The sequence below is a fragment of the Dermacentor andersoni genome, chromosome 4, assembly GCF_023375885.2.
Source record: "Dermacentor andersoni chromosome 4, qqDerAnde1_hic_scaffold, whole genome shotgun sequence".
In the NCBI taxonomy this organism is placed as follows: Eukaryota; Metazoa; Arthropoda; class Arachnida; order Ixodida; family Ixodidae; genus Dermacentor; species Dermacentor andersoni.
Genome location: NC_092817.1, coordinates 173,318,649 through 173,338,218, shown reverse-complemented (window position 1 = coordinate 173,338,218; position 19,570 = coordinate 173,318,649). Strand labels below are relative to the sequence as shown.

Here is a 19,570-nt window from a genome sequence, read left to right as displayed (position 1 = left end):
CCGCCATGGTATCCACCAGGCGACAGCGGCTCATGTCCACGAGCAGATGAAAATAGCTCAAGAAATCATCCCTTAAGATGGCATAGCGGATGTCTGCTATCCGAAATAGCCATCGCAACCTTCTCTTAATGCCGAGACCGAGGGTAAGATACTTCTGCCCGTAAGATGCGATGACGCAAGAGTTGATAGCTTGTACGGAGCTTGATTGCGCAGAGATACCAGTCAGCTTTAAACGCAGGGATTATGCTGATCTTGGCACCACTGTCTACCAACAAACGCAGTACTGTGGTTCGGTTGGTTATATGGAAAAGGCTGCTTGACGTATGGCCGTGATCGCCCGCTACTGTTATTGACGGCCGGCCTGATCGTTTCCAGTGTGCCGCGAACAGGGTGACAAACATCGATGGGCCGCTGCATGAAAACGTCGGTGGTAGTAGCACAGGCCCTGTGATGAAAAACTGCGCTTAGGTTGTTGACACGACCGTTGCATAGAAGGCGGCGGGAGAGGCTGACGAGTTGCATAGGGCCGGTCATTGAAGTTTCATGTGTTGCGCAATTCCTTACGCAAGTCGACGACTTGAGATACAATCTCGTTTACTGTTTCCCGAAGGGAGTACACTTCAGGTAGTGGAGAGCTACAAACAGCATTTATGACTGTAGCAGTGACATCCATAATATTGTCAGCCCGTTCGGCGAGTTCCGACAAGAGCTTATAGTTAGCTGTGACGAGAGCTGGCTGTGACGAGAGACGTTGGCTGGAACACGTTGTAGAAACAACTCACGTAATACGGCCGTATCCAGGGAGTCTAGTTGGCCACCAGTGAGGTGTTGCAGGTGACGTAGAAACTGAGTTGGACGTCTGTCACCGAGCTCTTTGTTGTTCGGGAGCTGCTGAATACGCCGATGAGCAGGCGGGACGAGACGGCGAAGAGCCTCTTTGATTGTCGTATATGTCATTTCCGGATGTGGCTGGACGAGGATGCCGCGTATCTCGGCCATGGCTTGTAGCGTCAAAGCTTCAAGCTGGAGTCATATTTCCGAAACTTCGACATGACGCGATGACTGCGGAACTTGTTCTCAGCTTGTACGAACCATAACATGGGATCGGCGAGCCATAGCTGTGGTAGCGTAATTGTAGCTGCAGTTTCTATAACACCTGTACAAGGTACCTGACCGGTTGCAGAGGTAGTAGGAGCGCAGTTGAGGTCGGTTGGAGTTTGGATTTGATCCATTGAGAGTCACGTTCGTAGTCCGGGTTACCAGTAACTGTGGAACCAGCAAGCACAGTAAAAAGCACAGCAATTTTATTTGTACGTCCTTTCACTTGATTTACTCCATTGTTTCCTACTACTCTTTCTCATATCATAAGCCCTACCCCCCCCCCCACACACTACTGGCTAATTTCTAAAACCTGCGACGCTCCAGAACAACGAAAGTTTGCCACAGATCCATCGCTCGCAGCACAACCGACCTGTTTGGTTCTTAGTTTGCTCAGTCAGCCAGTCCGTAAGCCACAAGAAATTTATTTACCTATAATGTAGAATGGGGGGGGGGGGGGGGGGGTACAATGTACCACATAAGTACATTGGTGTATACGTGGCACTATAGAAGCCTCTTGACATTTCTTTGTAGTGTTCCATGAAATTGATGCAGTTTGTTCGACTCGTCGCAGGTGTGGAGAACCTCGACAGCGGCGTGGGCGTGTACGCACCAGACGCCGAGTCCTACCGCGTGTTCGCCGACCTGTTCGATCCGGTCATTGAGGACTACCACAAGTTCAGGCCCACCGACCGGCATCCGCCCACAAATTTCGGCGACCTGAGCACGCTCAGGAACGTCGACCCGACCAATGACTTCGTAGTGTCCACTCGCATTCGATGCGCCCGTTCTCTCGAAGTGGGTGACACCCATCTCTTCGTGTTTCGGCTCTGACATACGCAGATTTCACGCACAAAGTTTGTAATTTAAATGATTATAAGCTTGCTTAAGTTTGCAAGGTATATCAGCTGGTGGGTGACATGAGTGCAGCCTTGTGGCCTGTAGATGCCTGCGTCACGAGGACAGAGGCGATGTAACGCGCTTGTACGGCGAAGACTGCTGAGAGTTGAATGCAGAGAGAAGCAAAACCGATCTAAATGCATTGAAGGTATCTGTACCCGTTGTGCATCAAAGAGACAGGTAACAATGCTAGTTCATTGGGAAATGATGGGCACACAGTCACTCGCATACACGCAATGCACATACAAGGTGGCTCAAGTAGTTATCTATTCGGGCACGTAGAGAGCGGCGCATACCCAGTGGCCAAAGTTGTGATCTGTTCGGGTACATCCTCCGAAGCCCAGGTTGTCTGTTCCATGGGACAGTACCCGTAACGTGGGGGAACAGGGAAAGCTTCGCTATGGAATCACGCAGGTCTATTCAGATCGCGTTTTGCCATTCAAGTGAAAGTTTATTTGCACTCTGCTCTCGAGCGGGATCAGGTGGGGTTTGAATACAGGGGAATCAGAGTTATGTGTTAGGGCGAAAGCCTTCGACGGCACATGGGACGCAACTTTGACCGTCCGGCGTTGCGCCATCCGGTTTTGTGGCACCAAAATTCAATGGCTCAAAAATTTCGGGTCGAACCCTAGACCTTTGGTGGGAGTCGAACTCACGACCTTTGGTGTTAGTTATGGCGAAGCGAATTAAGGTCAACTTCATTAAGATGTAGCTGAGGCACTCGTAACCCACGACCTTTAGTGCAAATTAAAGCAATGTTATTTAAGGGACAGTTAAGATACAGCTAATTAAGGACTTCTAGCCCCCGACCTTTGGTTTGAGTCCAACACACGATCTGGGGTGTTAAGGCAAAGGTAATTAAGTTAAAGTTAAGATATAACTCCTTAAAGCACTCGTACCCACGACTTTTGGTGGTAGTTGAACCCACTTGGACAGATGGGCGAACAGCCCATATTTCCATGTTGCATTGCAAGTGACATCATGAAGGTCGACAGTCGAAACCACCTTCGGTGTTATAAAGGCGAAGTGAATTAGAGACAAATAATTAAGATCGAGTTAAGGCACTCGAAACTACGACCTTTGGTGGGAGTCGAAACCGCGAACTTTGGTGTTAATGAGAGCGAAGTGAATTTCCGTCCAGTTAATTAAGGTATACGTAATTAAGGCACTCGAGCCCGCGACCTTTGGTGGGAGAAAATAAGAATAAGAATAAATAATAAAAGAAAACATAGAACAATGCATTAGAATAAAAATATGAAGTAACATAATGAATGCCTCGTTAGCAGGCAGGCTTTTGGCGTCATCCTCTTTAGCAGATGCTAAAGTGAGTGTCACATTTTGACTTAACCAGCGGTGGACTCCCTGCAGCGGCGCCTACTGGTCACGGCGATTTCGAGGGCGAAATATTTCCGAAAAACTTGCGGCACCGCCTCCCGTATTTAGCTGTTAAAACCGTGCGTACTGCGTCGTAAAGGGCTATCAAATTATTGGCGCTCTAGCAGCAAGGGCGAGCTGAAGCTATGACAATGCGCTTCATAGGAATGCAGATAGTAGGTGCCAGCTCTAACAACCACGTGCCATCTGCTAACAAGAACGGATGATTGCACGCTCCCCAAAGGCAAAAGCCGGCAACCACTCTAGACTCACATATCCCCTTTGAAACTTGCGCGTTTGCGGCAGTCTGATCGCAACTCTGTGCATGTAGTTCGCGAAAAATTTTGTCAGAACGAACCTTCTCTTTTCTCAGAAACGCGATTACAAATCGCCGTAACGCAGCCCCGAGCGCACAGATCACTGTCATTATAGCTGGGACTGCTGCGACAGTGTCTAAGGCGCTTTGTTCCAATATGAATAGCGATAATGTTATACATTGCGTAAACACTACGGCGCTGATTTTGCTTGTGTACTATTACAGGCGGAAAGAACAGTGACCACGAAAGGTCCCTTGCACCAGCATTAAAGTTCGAAGGAAACGTTATTCCCCTGTATAGTATCATCCGACATTGCGGAAACGCGATCACCTGCCCTTGTTTGGCAGATGGGCGTGTTAATGCACTTTTCTTTCATGTGGACCTTTCGCAGGGCTATCCGTTCAACCCTTGCCTGACCGAGTCTCAGTACAGAGAAATGGAGAAGAGGGTAGTGTCGACACTCAGGTCCCTGGAGGGCGAGCTGAGCGGCACGTACTACCCTCTCACAGGCATGGACAAGAAGGTTCAGCAGCAGCTCATCGACGACCACTTTCTCTTCAAGGAGGGCGACCGCTTCCTGCAGGCGGCCAACTCGTGCCGCTTCTGGCCCACCGGTCGAGGCATCTTCCACAACGACGCCAAGACCTTCCTGGTGTGGTGCAACGAGGAGGACCACCTGCGCATCATCTCCATGCAGAAGGGCGGCAACATCAGGGATGTATGTTGTGCCTTGTGTTCTTTTTTGCCTTGCTGCACTTCTCGCTCGAGTGCAGTCAGCATGAAGCAAGCTCAGCCAAATCTTCCACTGATTTGCGCGCACCGATGCGACACAGATAACGAAGCAATCCCGCGTGTGCTGATTTCCGTCCGTTTATGAAATCTGGATGAAACAGACCGGCCGTGTAATTTGATCGAATTCGCACTACAATTTCACATTCAAGCATCGCCTAACGTCTAAAGCCTAAAGATGCACAAACCTACAATCGCTTGCTTTGAAGACGCAAGCTGAGAACTGGATGCCTCCAACCAGCGACTGTGAATAGGCAGCACAAACACGCATCTTCCGCGTTGAAGACGAGAGCGAGCCACGCCTGACCGAATCCTGTGTTTGCTATTTGTCCAATTTTGTCACGCCATCTAATCCTCTACCACTCTGATTGTGTCTTCCCTCCCGCATAGCTTTCTTTTCGAACATATAGGCAATTGAAAATGAATCCCGAGGTAGAAGCCTGCTTCCAAGCTACCTGTAAAGCTTTAGAGGACGTGCTCAATATATCGATAAATATGATTAATACTCCTAATAAGGAGAGGATATTTACTCATTTCTACGTTTAGTGCCTTCGCTATCAAAACTCAGCAAGATATTTCCAATTTAACTGGAATTCAGATGCCAGATGGAGGACAAAATAGGGCTACATGGCTAAAATTCACGGAGCTTTGAAAATGAATGAAATAGAGAACCTCGGGCTCACTCGAAAACAACTCATCTCAGTAAAGGACGTGTGTATTCATTTTTAAAATAAATCCACAACATTTTTTAGCTATTTACAGTCGTATCAGGACAAACGTTCCTAAACTTTTCTCAATCCGTGTCTTGAACCTGTACAAACTAATAAGTTTTGTTAAACGTGCTGTTGACAACTTTTCCGTGATATTGAAATACAATGGCTAGTGATACTGCATTTTGGCCACTCCTTGGTGACAAGCGCCGAAAAAATGCGTTGTCTTTCGCCAACCTGCACAGTGACAGAACTTCTTGGTTACAGCACTGATTTCTTCAAAGCGTTTATATTAAACTCCGTTGGGCTCTCCGCGACAGTTCAGTAGCTATTGCGTTGCACTGCTGAGCTATCCCGCCCGTGGCAGCCGCATTCCAATGGCGGCGGAACGCAAAAATAGCCGCGTACCCAGCATCGGGTGCACCTTCAAACATAATTGGCAGCCCCCCTACGTCATGCCTCATAATCAGATCGTTGTTTTCGCGCGTAAAAAAATCAAAATTCGTAAAAACCTTGTGCAAATCATTTTACGAGGTCTTAGCCCCTTTTAAAAAGTGCTACACCTAGAGGAGTCCTGTCTTCACACCGTTCAATAGCGTTGGAGCGATAGAATATGCTTTATTTGCTCCATAGCGCCTGCGGATACAGGACTCACACGGACTTAGCTGCCCGTCTGGCGCGTTCCACCAGCCAAATCTAGTCTTCCGGTTCCCAGCTAGACAAGGCAGCCTCCCATTGCTCCGGCGTGGCGTTATGCATGATGGGCAGCACCTTCATATCCTTGCATCCCCCACGTTGTGTGTTATAAAGTTGGTTTCTGACAGCACCAGGGACAAGTGTGTTTGTGTATGGTTGGATGTATCTTATTGTAAGTAAGTAGACATGGACATCGACATATTTGTAGCTTTACTTCCACCACCGTCTTTACTACTTCTTTACTTTCGCCACCGTCCTCTAAGACACAGGCTGCCTTCCTGCCTACCTTACGGTTGGGGAATCACCAGCAGGCGTCGGAGATTCTGCGATAATTACTGGCGAACTCCCAGACCTGTTGCCTTGGGGAACCGCTAGAGCAACGGTGGCCTCCTCGGCGTCAGACACGGCGCCATTCTCCAGCGATGCGCTCACCTTCTCCATGCTCCGTTCACATCGGAAAATTTGCGGTCGGCGACAACATCGGTGACCGGAAAATCGACGTCACGCGACGTCGTGCGACAGAAAAAAGAGGCATCGTCGCGCCCATTGGTCCGAGATCAATTTTCATCGCCAGAAAAAAAACATAGCTTGTCGCAAGCCAATCAGAATGCGGGACTACGCGAGAACAGAGGGGACAGGGGCGGATACGGTCATCTTGTAAGAAGGAGAGGTGCTCGAATGAGCGCGGGCGGCGTGTCTAACAAATGTTCGATTACGTCGAACCCCGCCGCAAGTGCCAACACATGTGTTGGTGGCCTGTCGCTCCGCCATTTTGCTGGGGACCCCAGTGGAACCAACGAAGCGTCAGGCCACCAAGACAGGTGCCGGTCCTTAGCGGCGCCGAACATTTGTTTGACGTAATCTTACGGTTGCGGCGGCACGCAGACGGAGAACCTTTTGTCGTACAGCATGTATCTGGTTAGCTATATTGCAAAGACGCAGCCATGGCCTGTCACGTCGTTGTTTGCTAGTGGTTTGTACAATTGTGCCGTGCTTCTTGTGAAGAGAAGCCTCCAGGATAAGTGTACTGAGTAATACGTGGACGTTATGTGCATTAAAAAGGACTGCAGAAACTCTGCTGGAGTTGTCTAACTGTGCATAAGCATAACCCCAAATTTAAGGTACATTTGGAAAGATTGGTTGCACTTTGTAGACGGTCACAAGTAAGAAGACAGGACAGGCTTCTTACTTGTTACCGTCTACAAAGCGCAACCAATCTTTCCAAATACAATGAACCAACTTGCCCAACAACGCACTCTGCCAAATTGTTGACTCACCCCCGAATTTGAGGTCGAACCACCCCTGAATTTAGGTTGGCCCACCCCCAAATTTCAAGTTGGCCCAACGCCCAGTTTTAGTTAGCCCTACCTTATTATAAGCGTCCCTATCCATCTTCTATAGAGGCATATGTATCCCTATAGGTATTGCCTTAATCTTTTGTATTTATATTTTTGTTCAAGTTGTTCCTTATCGCTTGTAAAGCTATACCAATCATCTACAGTCACACAATTATAACGATTAAATGTCTTGCCTTCGCACATTAAACATTATTGGGCAGCTACAAGGCATCACACTTTTCGCGTGACAGGCACTCGCCAAAGAATGCATTAATAACTGTAGATTTAGCGTGCGTGTGTGTTTGCTATGTTGGTACGAGCCGAACAGTGCTTTCACCGCGAGTCGGTTGAATTTTTTAGCGCGACACCGTTAAGGGCTTCCTGTCGCACAAAATCCGGTGTCGGCGTCCGGCGCCGGCGTTGGCGCCCCGTGAGCGAAGATTGCCTTGTATGTTTAGGTACACGTATATGCCACGCCTTGCTATTATAACATGCGGTATATGCGGGTTATATTGCACTTGAAACATGGGGGGTACTAGCGAGGCACAAAGGACGCTTACACAAGGCTAAAGGCGTCAGACGTGGACGGACGCTGGACTTTAATTGTACTTTATTGGAATTCACATTGCCCCATTTAACCACATCATTAAGACGTTAGATGCGGACGGATGCTGGACTTCCAATTGTACTTTATTGGAATTCACATTGCCTCACATAACCACATTATTGCCACACCATTCTATCACTAAGGTTGCTCATACCTTGTCTTACATGCTTGACGTAGTTATTCCTGGGAATCTTGAGATTGGCAGCCCAAAAATAAACATCTTGAAACAAACCACCCACAGCGCATGCCTTTTATGTTAAACCTTCTCAGACTGAAATATTAAATGTGCGAAACAATAACAGAAACCTCAAAATGGGGTAATCTTTTCACGCCCCTGTGCACGATCTCCGGTATCGACGCACGCAAGAGGCCGCGTATCTACCAGAATGTGTGTGTGTGTGTGTGTGTAGTTACTTTTGAAGGAGATGAAGAGAGAAGGGCAGTGCCGTAACTGTCTCTCAGAGGAGGACACCTCAACAGCACTGCACAGGGAAAGGGGAGTGGGGAGAAAAAGATCAGGGAGAGAAGGAAAAGAAGGCGGGAAAAGAACGCGGAAAAAATAAGAAGGGTGAAGGAGCAATGCGGGGCTTACAGCCGCGCTCTCAGCTGCGTGTCACAGCAAAAGTCAAGTAGGGCAGGAAGCACTTTCTTGACAATGGAAGGGTGGGCTGCCGGAAAGAGAAGTGGTCCCTCCGAGTCACAGGGCAGTCCCACACGACGGTATGATGCAAATAGCGCAGTGCGCTCAACATCGAAGGCCGGGCAGCGGAGCAGAAGGTGCTCAAGCGTCTCCTCCTCGCCGCAATCCAAGCACGCGGGGCTGCCTCTTCCGTTCAGTCTGTGCATTCTGGCGGCCGTGTTGTAGCAGCCGACGCGCAGCCAAAGGAGAAACGAGCGGTCCCAGCAGGAGAGACCCGCACGGGGGAGGAGGCGAGGGGGTGTACCTGCAGCAACGCGCGGATCCGGGTGCTGCGCGCGGAGGATGCGCAGTATCGCCGTCCTGGCCACGTCGAAACGGGTGACGGAGCTGGCGAGGGGGAAGCGAGTCGAGAGAGCTTGCTTCGCGAGGGCGTCGGCCGCTTCGTTCCCGGGCAGGCCGACCCACTACCAGAATGCTCGCCTTCATGAATAGCGTCAATCACCGGCGTTTCCCATGGTTTCCCGGTAAACAATACTGGTCATAAGCAGCAGTTGCCAGGAAGCGTAAAAAGCAGTCCGGGAGCTGTGAATGCTATAGCGTGCCGCTCTTAAATCCGAAGCGTCCACCAAATTTTAACGCGTTAGCCCTAAGTAGCCCTTGTCAAATAAAATCCGGTGTCGGCGTCTAGCGTCGGACGTCGCCTCGACAAAAAGAATTTCGAACCAAATTTTGAACCACGCACACCCAACCACTTCTCTACCGCCAAAGTTGCTCAAACCTTGTCTTTCATTCATTAAAGGTTATTCCTCGGGATTTCGGGAATGGCAGCCCACAAACGAATGTAATGGAAAAGAAACACCGACAGCGCATGTCCTTTATGTTAGCTCTTCTAAGACCGAAAGATTAAAAGTGCGCAACAATAACAGGAGACCGACTGAGACAAGAGGCTACGTTTCTACCAGAAAGCTCGCCTTTGTGCTTAGCGTTCGCAGCCAGTATTTCTCGGTAAACTTTACGGTTACATAAGCTACAGTTGCGGGGAAGCATGAAACGCAGTAAGAGGTCTTTGAACGTTATCGCGTTCCACTGCCTCCTCAATTTTTTTTCTCTGAACCGTTGCGTTGGAGGGAATTAACGAAATCATTTCGGCCCATTGCAAAATTTATTCACCCTTTTTTTTTATCCAGTGACCATGTCCCTAGCGTCGTCTAGGTAGACGGTGTTCTTTAACTTCTCGTAGAACCGGGTTCTGGCTTTCATCCTGGCTCTGCACCTGTCCTTGTTACCGACGGGGTGAACATGACTAGGGATGGAAGCCATGCTGAGCATACGACTGATTTCGTCCGGTGTGTCTAACGTGCGTTCGTAGAAGTTCGATGCTCCGCGAACGGGAACTGGGTCGGGCACGCCGCTGCATGCTTGAACGTATTCAGTTAAGTTCGAAGTAGCATGACACACAATGTGGAACCGAGCTTTAGGTCCACTTCACCTGCTGCAGTGATTACTGAGGTGTGGTCCTCGTTGATGATTAGTGGCAGCCCCTCAACGTTTCATCAAGCTTGAACATGTCTACACCGGTCCCACTCGGATAAGTTGTCCATAGTCCTTGGCGTCTGCACATTAGCATCCAGCGAATACGATGGGACAGGAGGCGCTCGGTGATGAGACTGGAATCCGCGGGAAAATGAAGCAGTTACCGAGAGAGAAGCGAGGTATTTTCGATTTCCCAAGTAAATCATGACATTTCATAGCAGTCGTCAACTCTGTTATGTTTTCAAACAATAATTTCGCATTGACGACGGGGGAATAAATTTCAGACGACACCGATACCCTCTTGGTGAAACCGCAGCCAGACGCACAAATTTTCACTGGCGTTTTAAGCCGTTTTGCCGGACCCATTGTTCAGGCTGTGCGTACCATGTCAATCTTGCTATCCGTAATCTGTGTCACAGGTTTTCCGTCAATAACTGAAAATTTCGGCGTCTTTAACCAGGGATTCCCCATGTCGACCAACGCAGCTTTTCTGTGAACCCACTGTTTCCATTTCTTATACACAAGTATTTGCTCTGTGTCAGCACAACTAGTAAGCTTGGCACCAATTCTAAGAGGCAAGCAAGCTTGAACGCGCATGCGGCTGCTGCAGAATTCGTACCAAAACTTATTCCAACCTGTAAGGAAAAAAATGCAAGAAAGTGCAGAAGAATAACAAGCAACTGCAGAGCTAATGCCTTATGGTTGAATCGATATAGCGACGCAACGTATTACCACTGTCGAAATGAGTTAAGGCGCGTACTGCATCGTGATTCCTCTTTCGCGCCTCCCTAGGAACGCTCGGCGCCATCTAGCGCCACCGCCACCGAAAAGCCTGCGGGGAGCGTCCAAAATGCATGGCGCGCCGGCGCGCGCGATCGCTGAGAAACGCGCCGTGATGCAACGGGATTCCTCCCTCGCACGTCTTTCTGGACGCGGTGCTCCATCTAGTGGCCCTGTCGAGAAGTTCACGCGAGGCCTCCGAGACCAGCGGCGTGGCGCGCCGGTAGCCTGCGGACGCTGAGAATCGACGCCTCGCTCGCCACCCACCCAGTGGAATATGCTCAGTGGCCCAAGTTGGCGAGAGGTTCATCGAAAGGCGGCACATGCCCAGTGCATTCATGAAGCCGCTCGCAAAAGCGTTGGCGTAAAAGGCATTCATTGAAAAGCGACACACACGCAGTGCAATTGTGGCGCAGCCTGCTCATTCGCCGGGTTGCTGTCCTTGAGGAACCCTTGTGACGTGGGTCTGTTTCCCTTCAGTGTGGAAACTTAAGAGACATTTCTCGTCCTTGTAGAGCGACTCACATTCCATACATACCTGCACACATACCTACATTTTTATTATTATTTATTAACATTAATGTTTTAATAATATTATTATGGTGTTCCACGGGACAGAACCATAGCTGGTTACCCACGTTGACGTCAAAGGCGTTCATTGAAGAGCGGCACGCACCTATTGGCACATATCCAGTGAAAAGTTGCTATCAAGGAGTCCCATTGGAGACCAGCACAGACCGAGTAGCACATACGCAGTACTTGCCGTCACATCAATGCATATCCAGTCGGCGTCAAAGAGTCTCTTCGAACTGCAGTACCTACGCAGTCCCGCGTCCACAGTGACCCATGTCAGGGTGAAACAGGTTCGTTGAGGAGCGGCACCTATGTTCACGTTGCCACATACTCCATGACCCAAGTTGGTCCGATGGTTGGGTTCGAACCCTGTTATCTCAGCAAAGCAGTCTGATGCGGTAACCATTTGATCACTGACGACCAATGACCCCGGTAGATGGGAAAATGGCTAGACAGAAGCAAACAAACAGATTGATAGTTCCGGAAAAGTGCGTGAAGTACCCAAAGATGGCTAACGCATTAAAATATGCAAAAAATCCCAGAACAAAAAGAACTTTACAGGTAGAGTGCCTTTCTCTGGTCTTTTTGCTGGCTTTTTTTTTACGTGCTTGAAGATGTCCTTGTCTAAATTCCAACTAGCCAAACTTTCTACCTTAAACGGTGCAATTTTTTTCATATATCGCCATTGGCCACTGTGGCCATTGATGGCGAAATCTCGCTAGGCTTTCCACCGTTGGGGCTGCAGTAAGTTCGCCTTGCCCGTTAACAAGGTCTTTTCCTCTGCTGATGAGTCACGATAAGGCACTGACGCTCTGGAACCTCGCAGGTATTCACTCGTCTTGTGAAGGCCGTCCGGGCCATTGAGAAGAAGCTGCCCTTCTCTCGAGATGACCGCTTCGGGTACCTGACCTTCTGCCCGACTAATCTAGGCACCACCATTCGGGCCAGCGTGCACATCAAGATACCCAAGCTGTCATCCAACATGTCCAAGCTCGAAGAGATCGCGTCCAAATACGAATTGCAAATTCGAGGCAAGTTACTTGAGCATACCATTTATAAAATGAGCCGCGCCATTAATTTTGATGACTTCAATATGGTGCTCCGCTCTAATAAATATCGAATAATGTCCATATACACGTTTAAATAAACAAGAAAACTATGATATTTGTGTAGTACAACCTGTGTAGTACAACCTGTTTCGAACACGTACACCAGGCTACGAATTCAACAACTTCGCGCCGCCACTGCTAAATCAATGTATATGGGAAACGCCGGCTACCTAGTGTTGGTTGCATTTAATGAAATAATCTTGCTGCTCAAGTAAAACAGGAACGAAGCCCTTTTTGTCATGTTCAAGCACTATTACAAGGGGCCGCACAAAACACTGACAATTAGCGTTGTCACGTTTTAGTGAAAGGGAGAGAAAGATGCATGCTCAGATCTGCGGGTGACATAAACGAACTCATAATTGAGCGAACTTACGCCCAGGAAAGCAAGCAACACTTAAGCGCATCGAAGGCCACGAGCACAGTCGTTGATCGTCGAAATTTCATCTGCGGGTCAGACGCGTCGGCTACGTATACATAGCGCAATGAAGCTTCCAGCGTAATCGTTTGCGCTCGCGTAAATTCCGGAATGTGCAACACTATTCTCGTCGCGCACACAAACTGATTACACAAGGCTCAGCAACAACATAAACAGCAGATAGAACCACAATAACATTCGAGAAACTTCAGACGCAGCAAGCCGTGTATTGCGCTGGGCGATTACGTTTAACATTTGTCAGCCGGTGATGGAGGGTCACCGGAAAACATAACTACACGCGGCAGTATGTTTTATGGTGAAACGTAATGTAGCATACAAGAGATATTCTGCCAGCATCAAGAAGAGTTGCCGTACATATTTTTTTTTTTCAATGCCTGTTTGTATCTTTTCTAGCGGTGCTCGAATATTGGGAACTTTCGTATAACGAATCAAATAGTGTCCGACTTGATTCGGTCTTCCAATTTTCTCAATACATTTCAACTATAGCGAAACCTCAGCTGCGTCCAAATGAACACAGAATTGGGGAAAAGAACGGAACATTTTCACCCCCGCGGGCATGGTATAGACACAAAACATCAGGACTTTCGCAGAGGAGCACACTACGCCACTTAGGTAGCCATAATTCACAGGCTGTACAGCTAACATGCACACTCTCTGAAGAGCGCTGTGCATGCGAAGAGAGAGAGAGAGACAGAGACAGAGAAAATGGTAGGAAAGACAGGGAGGTTAGCCAGTATAAGTACCGGCTGGCTACACTGTGCTGGGGAAAGATGTAAAGGGAATAAAAGGAGAAAGAAGAAGAAAAAAAGGAAACCGGAAAATTCACATAGTAACGCGATACTACGCGGTACAACGTTCAAAGACGGTCGCACAATTCGCATGTCCCTTAAAACTTCAGCAAAGCCCTTAAGGCCTTGAGTGCCGAAGCCTGTCTGGACCAGTGTCCCAGAAATGCGAATAAATAGCCTGTGTGCTTTACTGCTCCGTTTGTGCTTCTCATAAACAACGCGTCATATAGCGTACTATGTAATGACTGAAACTTCCTAACCTTAAGAATACTGGTATGTTAACATCGTTTTACATTATTCGTGACAACCGCTATTCATTATTCGAAAACTATTCGATATTGGATTCAATTCGATTCACTTCTGCCTCTGTTCGATTAGTGTTCGATTCGGTCTCAAAAAATCGCTATTCGCACATCCTTAATCGTTTCCATATGAATGCATGCAAGCCTGATGCTACAGATCCGGATGACCATTGTGTATATGCTGTTAATTTGACTCGGCTAATAAATGTCAAATCATTTTTTCAGTCATACCACCTGCTGGTGGGCGTTTTTAGCACACTGAGCGAAGCTTCAGAGTCTGCAGAGTCTTAAATGAACATACGCCTAAGTTACAAGCATTGTTTGGCAACCCGTCTTAACGCGCAGCTGCCTTCAACCTCACTAAGCAAATCCATTCTGCGGAAACTCGCAACATAGGCGAAGTTTAAAAAAGGCAAAAAGTGGCACCTATTTAGGGAAAGCACAATGCTATAGAGGGAACCAATGCGAGTTGCTCAGGAAGAAGGCTTCGCAGGTGAAGTGAAATTTGTCCTGGCCACGGTGAACCAACACCTTTCCGGCGCCATCGCCGTTCCATATCTATGAGATTACCAGAAGGCCAGCAGGTAGCGGTGAGAGAACTAAACAATCGACTACTCTAAGCTCAAGGACAGCAAATTAGTAAATTAGTTTCGGAGAAATTCGCAAGGTGTACGAAGTTTCTGAAATAAAAGAGTTTTCACCGACACAGGAGTAGCACTACTGACGCACGTGACTCAAATGGCATAGCATAAACGAAAATGGCAGTAACAGAAGGTATAGAAACATCTTAAACCCTACACTTGCGTTCTTTTACAGCTTCCACACTTGAAATACACACAATGTTATCGGGGATATATGTGACGCTACGGGAATGTGATGCAAAGTAATTACCGGTGAAGTACATAAAATGACTATATCTTTAAAACAAATTTCAAGTGACTAGAACTGTTGCGAATGAATAAGTCCGTTTAGGTTTTGCGTATCTGGGGAATCTTGAAAAAAATGCGACGAGAGCGGAAATAAAGGACTCGAAAAACAAAAAAAAATATCGTTTCAGCGATGCCAGTTGCTGCGCACTCATTGAAGTAACCACAGTTACATTTTCCCCTCCTTCCTTCCTTATGAATTCGCGCCAACAGCCTGAATATTCTGCTTAGATCCCGAAATCGTGTGCAAACATCGGGTTCTAGGGCTTTAGTTTCATAAAAGGCCCGTTGCACTTTGTTCACGAAATGGAATAAGATGCCTTATGAGCTTGGCCTCAGACCTCTTCACGCCTGATCTCGAAGGCTGTGACATTTGAGCCAAACCACATCTGCGGCCCATGCTAAAGTTTGACGAGATGTATAAAGAGGTAAATCGATATGCTGCTGCATGCTTAAGCATCGTTGCTTGCCACAGGCACCCGCGGAGAGCACACGGCGAGCGAAGGCGGCGTCTACGACGTCTCCAACAAGCGCCGGCTGGGCCTCACCGAGTACGAAGCCGTCAGGACCATGCAGGAAGGAATCCTCGAGCTCATCAAGCTCGAGAAGGATGCCTAGACCCCCACATCAGTGCTGCGCTAAATTTCGGGCGACGAATGTGCGTGGAGCGCATCAGGCTGAAATTCCTCACTTCCTAAAGCGAGCCATCCGAGAAAAAAAATGAGTTCACTGGACACTGCCGAAGCCTGCCCTTGAGTCAGTAATGACAAAGGCAAAAATTAAATCTTCATTCCAAGTTTATCAACTGTCTTGCGTTGACTGGCGAGTTAATGCATTATCTCTCCCTCCCCGCACCTGTTGGCGCTGTCAGCGAAAGATAGATAAACCCCTCGGCAACGTAATTTTCGTTCTTTATTTATTCATTTATCTATTCACATATCTGTTTACTTATTAATGCCTCAAATGCCTCATCAGACAGTGACCCTCAAAACGCGGTGTGCGGTGCAGAGACTCGCTCTTGTCACTCCTCGCGCGTTCATGCTCTTCTACTTCCACAGCTGGCTCTGATGCCGCTCATCATGCCAGCATTCCCATACTGGCCCTCGAGCTCGTGCCACCGCTCTCGCGTTCGTCCTCGTCTTCTTCGACAGCTGGCTCCGGTGCTGCTCATCATTCCAAAGAAGGCATAGTTAATTAAGATCGAGTTAATAATTCAGGCAATCAAACCCACGACCTTTAGTGGGAGTGGAACCCTTGAGCTTATGTGTGAGTCCAACACGACATTTCGTCTCAAGGCGAGGTTAATTAAGGCACAGTTAAGCCACTCGTACCCACCACATTTGGTGAGAGTCGCGCCCTCGACCTTTGGTGTTAATTTGGGCAAAGTTAAGGCACATTTAATTAAGGTAACTTCAATTAAAGCACTTAACCCACGACCTTTGGTGGGAAAAAATAAGTAGTAAGTAACAAGACATTAGAATGAGAATGTCAAGTAACTTAATAAATATCTGTTGAGCTCGCAGGCTTTCGTCTTTACCCTGATTGGCGTACGCTAAAGTGACTGATAGTCAATTTTTTATTTGTTACACGAAACCTGCAGTGCCATACAGCAATTATTGCAGGGGAGAAATACGAAGAAATAGAGGAGCATGAGATTTGCCCCTAAAGGTAGTATACTATGTTGAGGCCAGTGTGTCTAATGAAAGTGACTCTGACTCGAAACAATCATGACACAGATTATGAGACTTGAGAAATATACAAGGCGAGAACAATATTCTTGCATTTAACGCAATACAACGCTGATCCAAGCGTCGCAAACTCGCAGATAGACGTGAACGTGCTACATATGTAAGCGTGCAGCATTGGTGAAAAGCAATAGCGTGTTGAAATGAGAACGTTTGTGTTGTGACAAATTCTGCCCGCAAAAGTCGTCATCTGAATAGGTTGGTGGAAAACAATCAAACCTCTAACATTTCATCCTGCCAATCACTCAAGCCCCGACACAACGCTCCCAAGCCTTACACACTCGTTCTAAATGCAATCGGGAAAGGGCGTGCGTTGACGCAGCAGAGTTCCCGGATCACCTAGCGTTCGCAGTGGCCGTCGTCAGTTACGAAGGTCAACTTACGTCGGGAATATCGTTTAAAGGCTTCTAACGCAGAAGAGGTGAAGGAAGCGGCTATTGCTATAGCCGTAGATACTGTAGCGTCGCCCCCGAAGCCGGCCAACTGAGCGGTCTACGACACCAGAGGACAGCACGACACAACAGACACCGCTACCAATACTTACATCACAAGCGATTCCAAACCGCCGTTCGAAATTTCGCGCGGGGACGCATTTCCCCAGTCGTCAATTCAATCCTCAATCATAACTGTTACCGCCGCACCGTCGACATTCTCTCGGCGCCGGCCCACTACTTGTTCCCCTGCAACGACGCCACCCACGAGCATGCTCGAGCAAAGTTCCTTTCTCGATGCTCGAGCTTTCCCCTCCCGAGCCCAGGGCCCACTACCAACCAGAGTTAGGCATGGGGAGACAGAGATGGCGGGGTCGGCGATCCGGGACCGCATGGTAAGGTATCAGGAAATCGCTCAACATTGTTGATTGGCTAGCCTCGTATATCTCGCCGCAGATAAAACACCAACTAAAAAAACTGGAAATTGTCTAGAGGCAACTCCAAACGAATACCTTCCCATTTCCCTTAATTTACTCATGCACAAACCACTCCTCTGGCTATTTTGTGCTCTCCCTAGTAGAACTAGCAGACCTCCATCGCATTCTATGAGGTTGCTCTCGTGTCTATGCTCCCAACTTCGCTCTTCGGCAGCTCTGCGCCAAGGATGATATTTACAATGAACACACGCCATCTGAATAAAGGCTGAAGCAACACAGGAGCTCTAAATCATCTCTAGGCCTTCACGTACTGCGGCTGTGTTAGAATACTCGCCGTAGACGGCAGAGTAGACGCTTAAGCGGTCAGCAGCCATCTTAGGTCTCGTTCCACTTCTCATAAAGACGTTAAAGTAGACAGCTTTGCGAAGACAGTATCGATGCAGGCTACTTATCTATCCAAACAAGATGGCGGCGGAGCGGGACGCTTGGAAAGCCGACAGAAAGGTTGCCTTCGCACAAGAAACCGTAGACACGCTGTCCTGCGGCCTTACGAGCAAGTTTTAGCTCGGTCCGAACTCCGATGCGGCCTATTCAAATACACGTAAAACGCAAAAACGCTTTTCAGAAGTAACCCCTGAACCGATTTTAAAGAAATTTGTTGCAGTTGGGAGAAATATTCAAGTTCTAGTGACTGTTGGAAGCTTCGATTACGGGCCTGAATATCGTTAGAAAGATCTTGCAAAATGCAAAACTTTGGAAAATATAAAAGCACAAGGTTTACAAATTAATAGTTCTGCATCAAGAGCAGATATCGCGGTTCTGTAGCGGTACCCAGTAGATCATCGAGAGCGGACAAATTCAATATGTCATTTTATATCTTACGTGAATGTTTACGTTGTGTGCAAGGGTTCTGCAAAAAGTGTATTTCCATATTGCAAAATTTTTTTAGATTAATGTGTAACATATCGATTTCAGACCTTTCAGATGTACAAATAGAAGCAATTTACAGAATTGTGATATTATTATCATTACTGAGTTACAGAGTTGCAAACTTGTTAGGTTCGTTTTGTGAAAATTTGCAATTTTCGCGAATTTTTAATAAGTATTTCACAATGTAAATCAGAAATTCAAAACCAACAGTCACTGCAGTTTAAGTTTTCTTTTAAGTGCAACAAACCTCGTCAAATTTGGCGCAGTGGTTGCTGAGAAAAACGAATTCTCCTTTTACATGTATTTAGATAGGAGCGCCCGGGCTAAAGCTTCCTCTTATGTAAGCTACATCGTGTTTTTCATAGGTTTTCAAGCGCAACGACTTTAAAAACAGAAATAATGTGTGCTTTTCACAAGTTTTTCTTGTCGTCGCGAGGTGGCGCCACGTTGCAGAAGCGTGTTCCCGTATGTCTTCCGAACGGCTCACTTCGAACTGCCATTGCATGCGTTGAAGCTGTAGCGGCATTTTCCTAACCTAATATCTTTTGATTTTCGTAAAGAGGGCTGGCGCGTACGCCTAGCCCCACTACCAAAAATTGCATGCTCCAGCTGCCCCGCCTTGGGGAAGATGGCGTGCTTCAGCCAACCGCAGTGCAATGGTGAGGCCTCTGCACGAGGCCGCGGCCTCGGTGATCACCGCCGACCCAGCACCAGGTAAGTATGAAGGGATCCGCGTCGGAAAACAGCGCCATGCCTGAAACGATGGGATGTGGTGCAGGTAGACAAGTCAATCGCAAGTTAATCTGGGAAGGCGGCAAAGTAGCGACAGCCACTTAGGGTCATTTTTCTCGATAGAAATGGTCCGTGTTCACGAACCTCTAAGTTAAATTTAATTGACTTTCTGCAGCTTTAAGTGCAGGTGAGAAAATACGCTAGCAAACGTCAGAAAGTGAGCGTGGGAGATTTGTCTGCCATGCTACGCGCTTAGTGGATATGGCGATGGGCTGCTGGGCTCGCGGTCACGGCAGTTATTTGTACGCGTAGAGCACCGCCTGCACAAGTTCCACAGATAACCACCTATCGGGCGCTTTCGAAGGTACGCTCGGGATGCA

General features: G+C 47.9%; 1 protein-coding gene and 1 non-coding gene across 2 annotated transcripts in view; one reads left to right on the top strand and one right to left on the bottom strand.

Moving 5' to 3' along the window:
- The window catches only part of LOC126531945 (arginine kinase-like), a 41,424-nt gene extending 25,704 nt beyond the window's left edge, over positions 1-15,720 (top strand). Inside the window, exons 6-9 of the mRNA XM_055070717.2 lie at positions 1,673-1,896; positions 4,081-4,407; positions 12,181-12,385; positions 15,391-15,720. Of these exons, the coding sequence (XP_054926692.1) occupies positions 1,673-1,896; positions 4,081-4,407; positions 12,181-12,385; positions 15,391-15,533 (899 nt within the window). The 3' untranslated portion in view covers positions 15,534-15,720. The remainder of the gene's footprint in view (positions 1-1,672; positions 1,897-4,080; positions 4,408-12,180; positions 12,386-15,390) is intronic.
- A 3,297-nt stretch (positions 15,721-19,017) lies between these two features.
- LOC126532563 (U1 spliceosomal RNA) lies at positions 19,018-19,180 on the bottom strand. Its single transcript, XR_007599823.2, has one exon. It is a non-coding gene; the product is annotated as a U1 spliceosomal RNA (small nuclear RNA).
- Between the last annotated feature and the right edge of the window lie 390 nt (positions 19,181-19,570).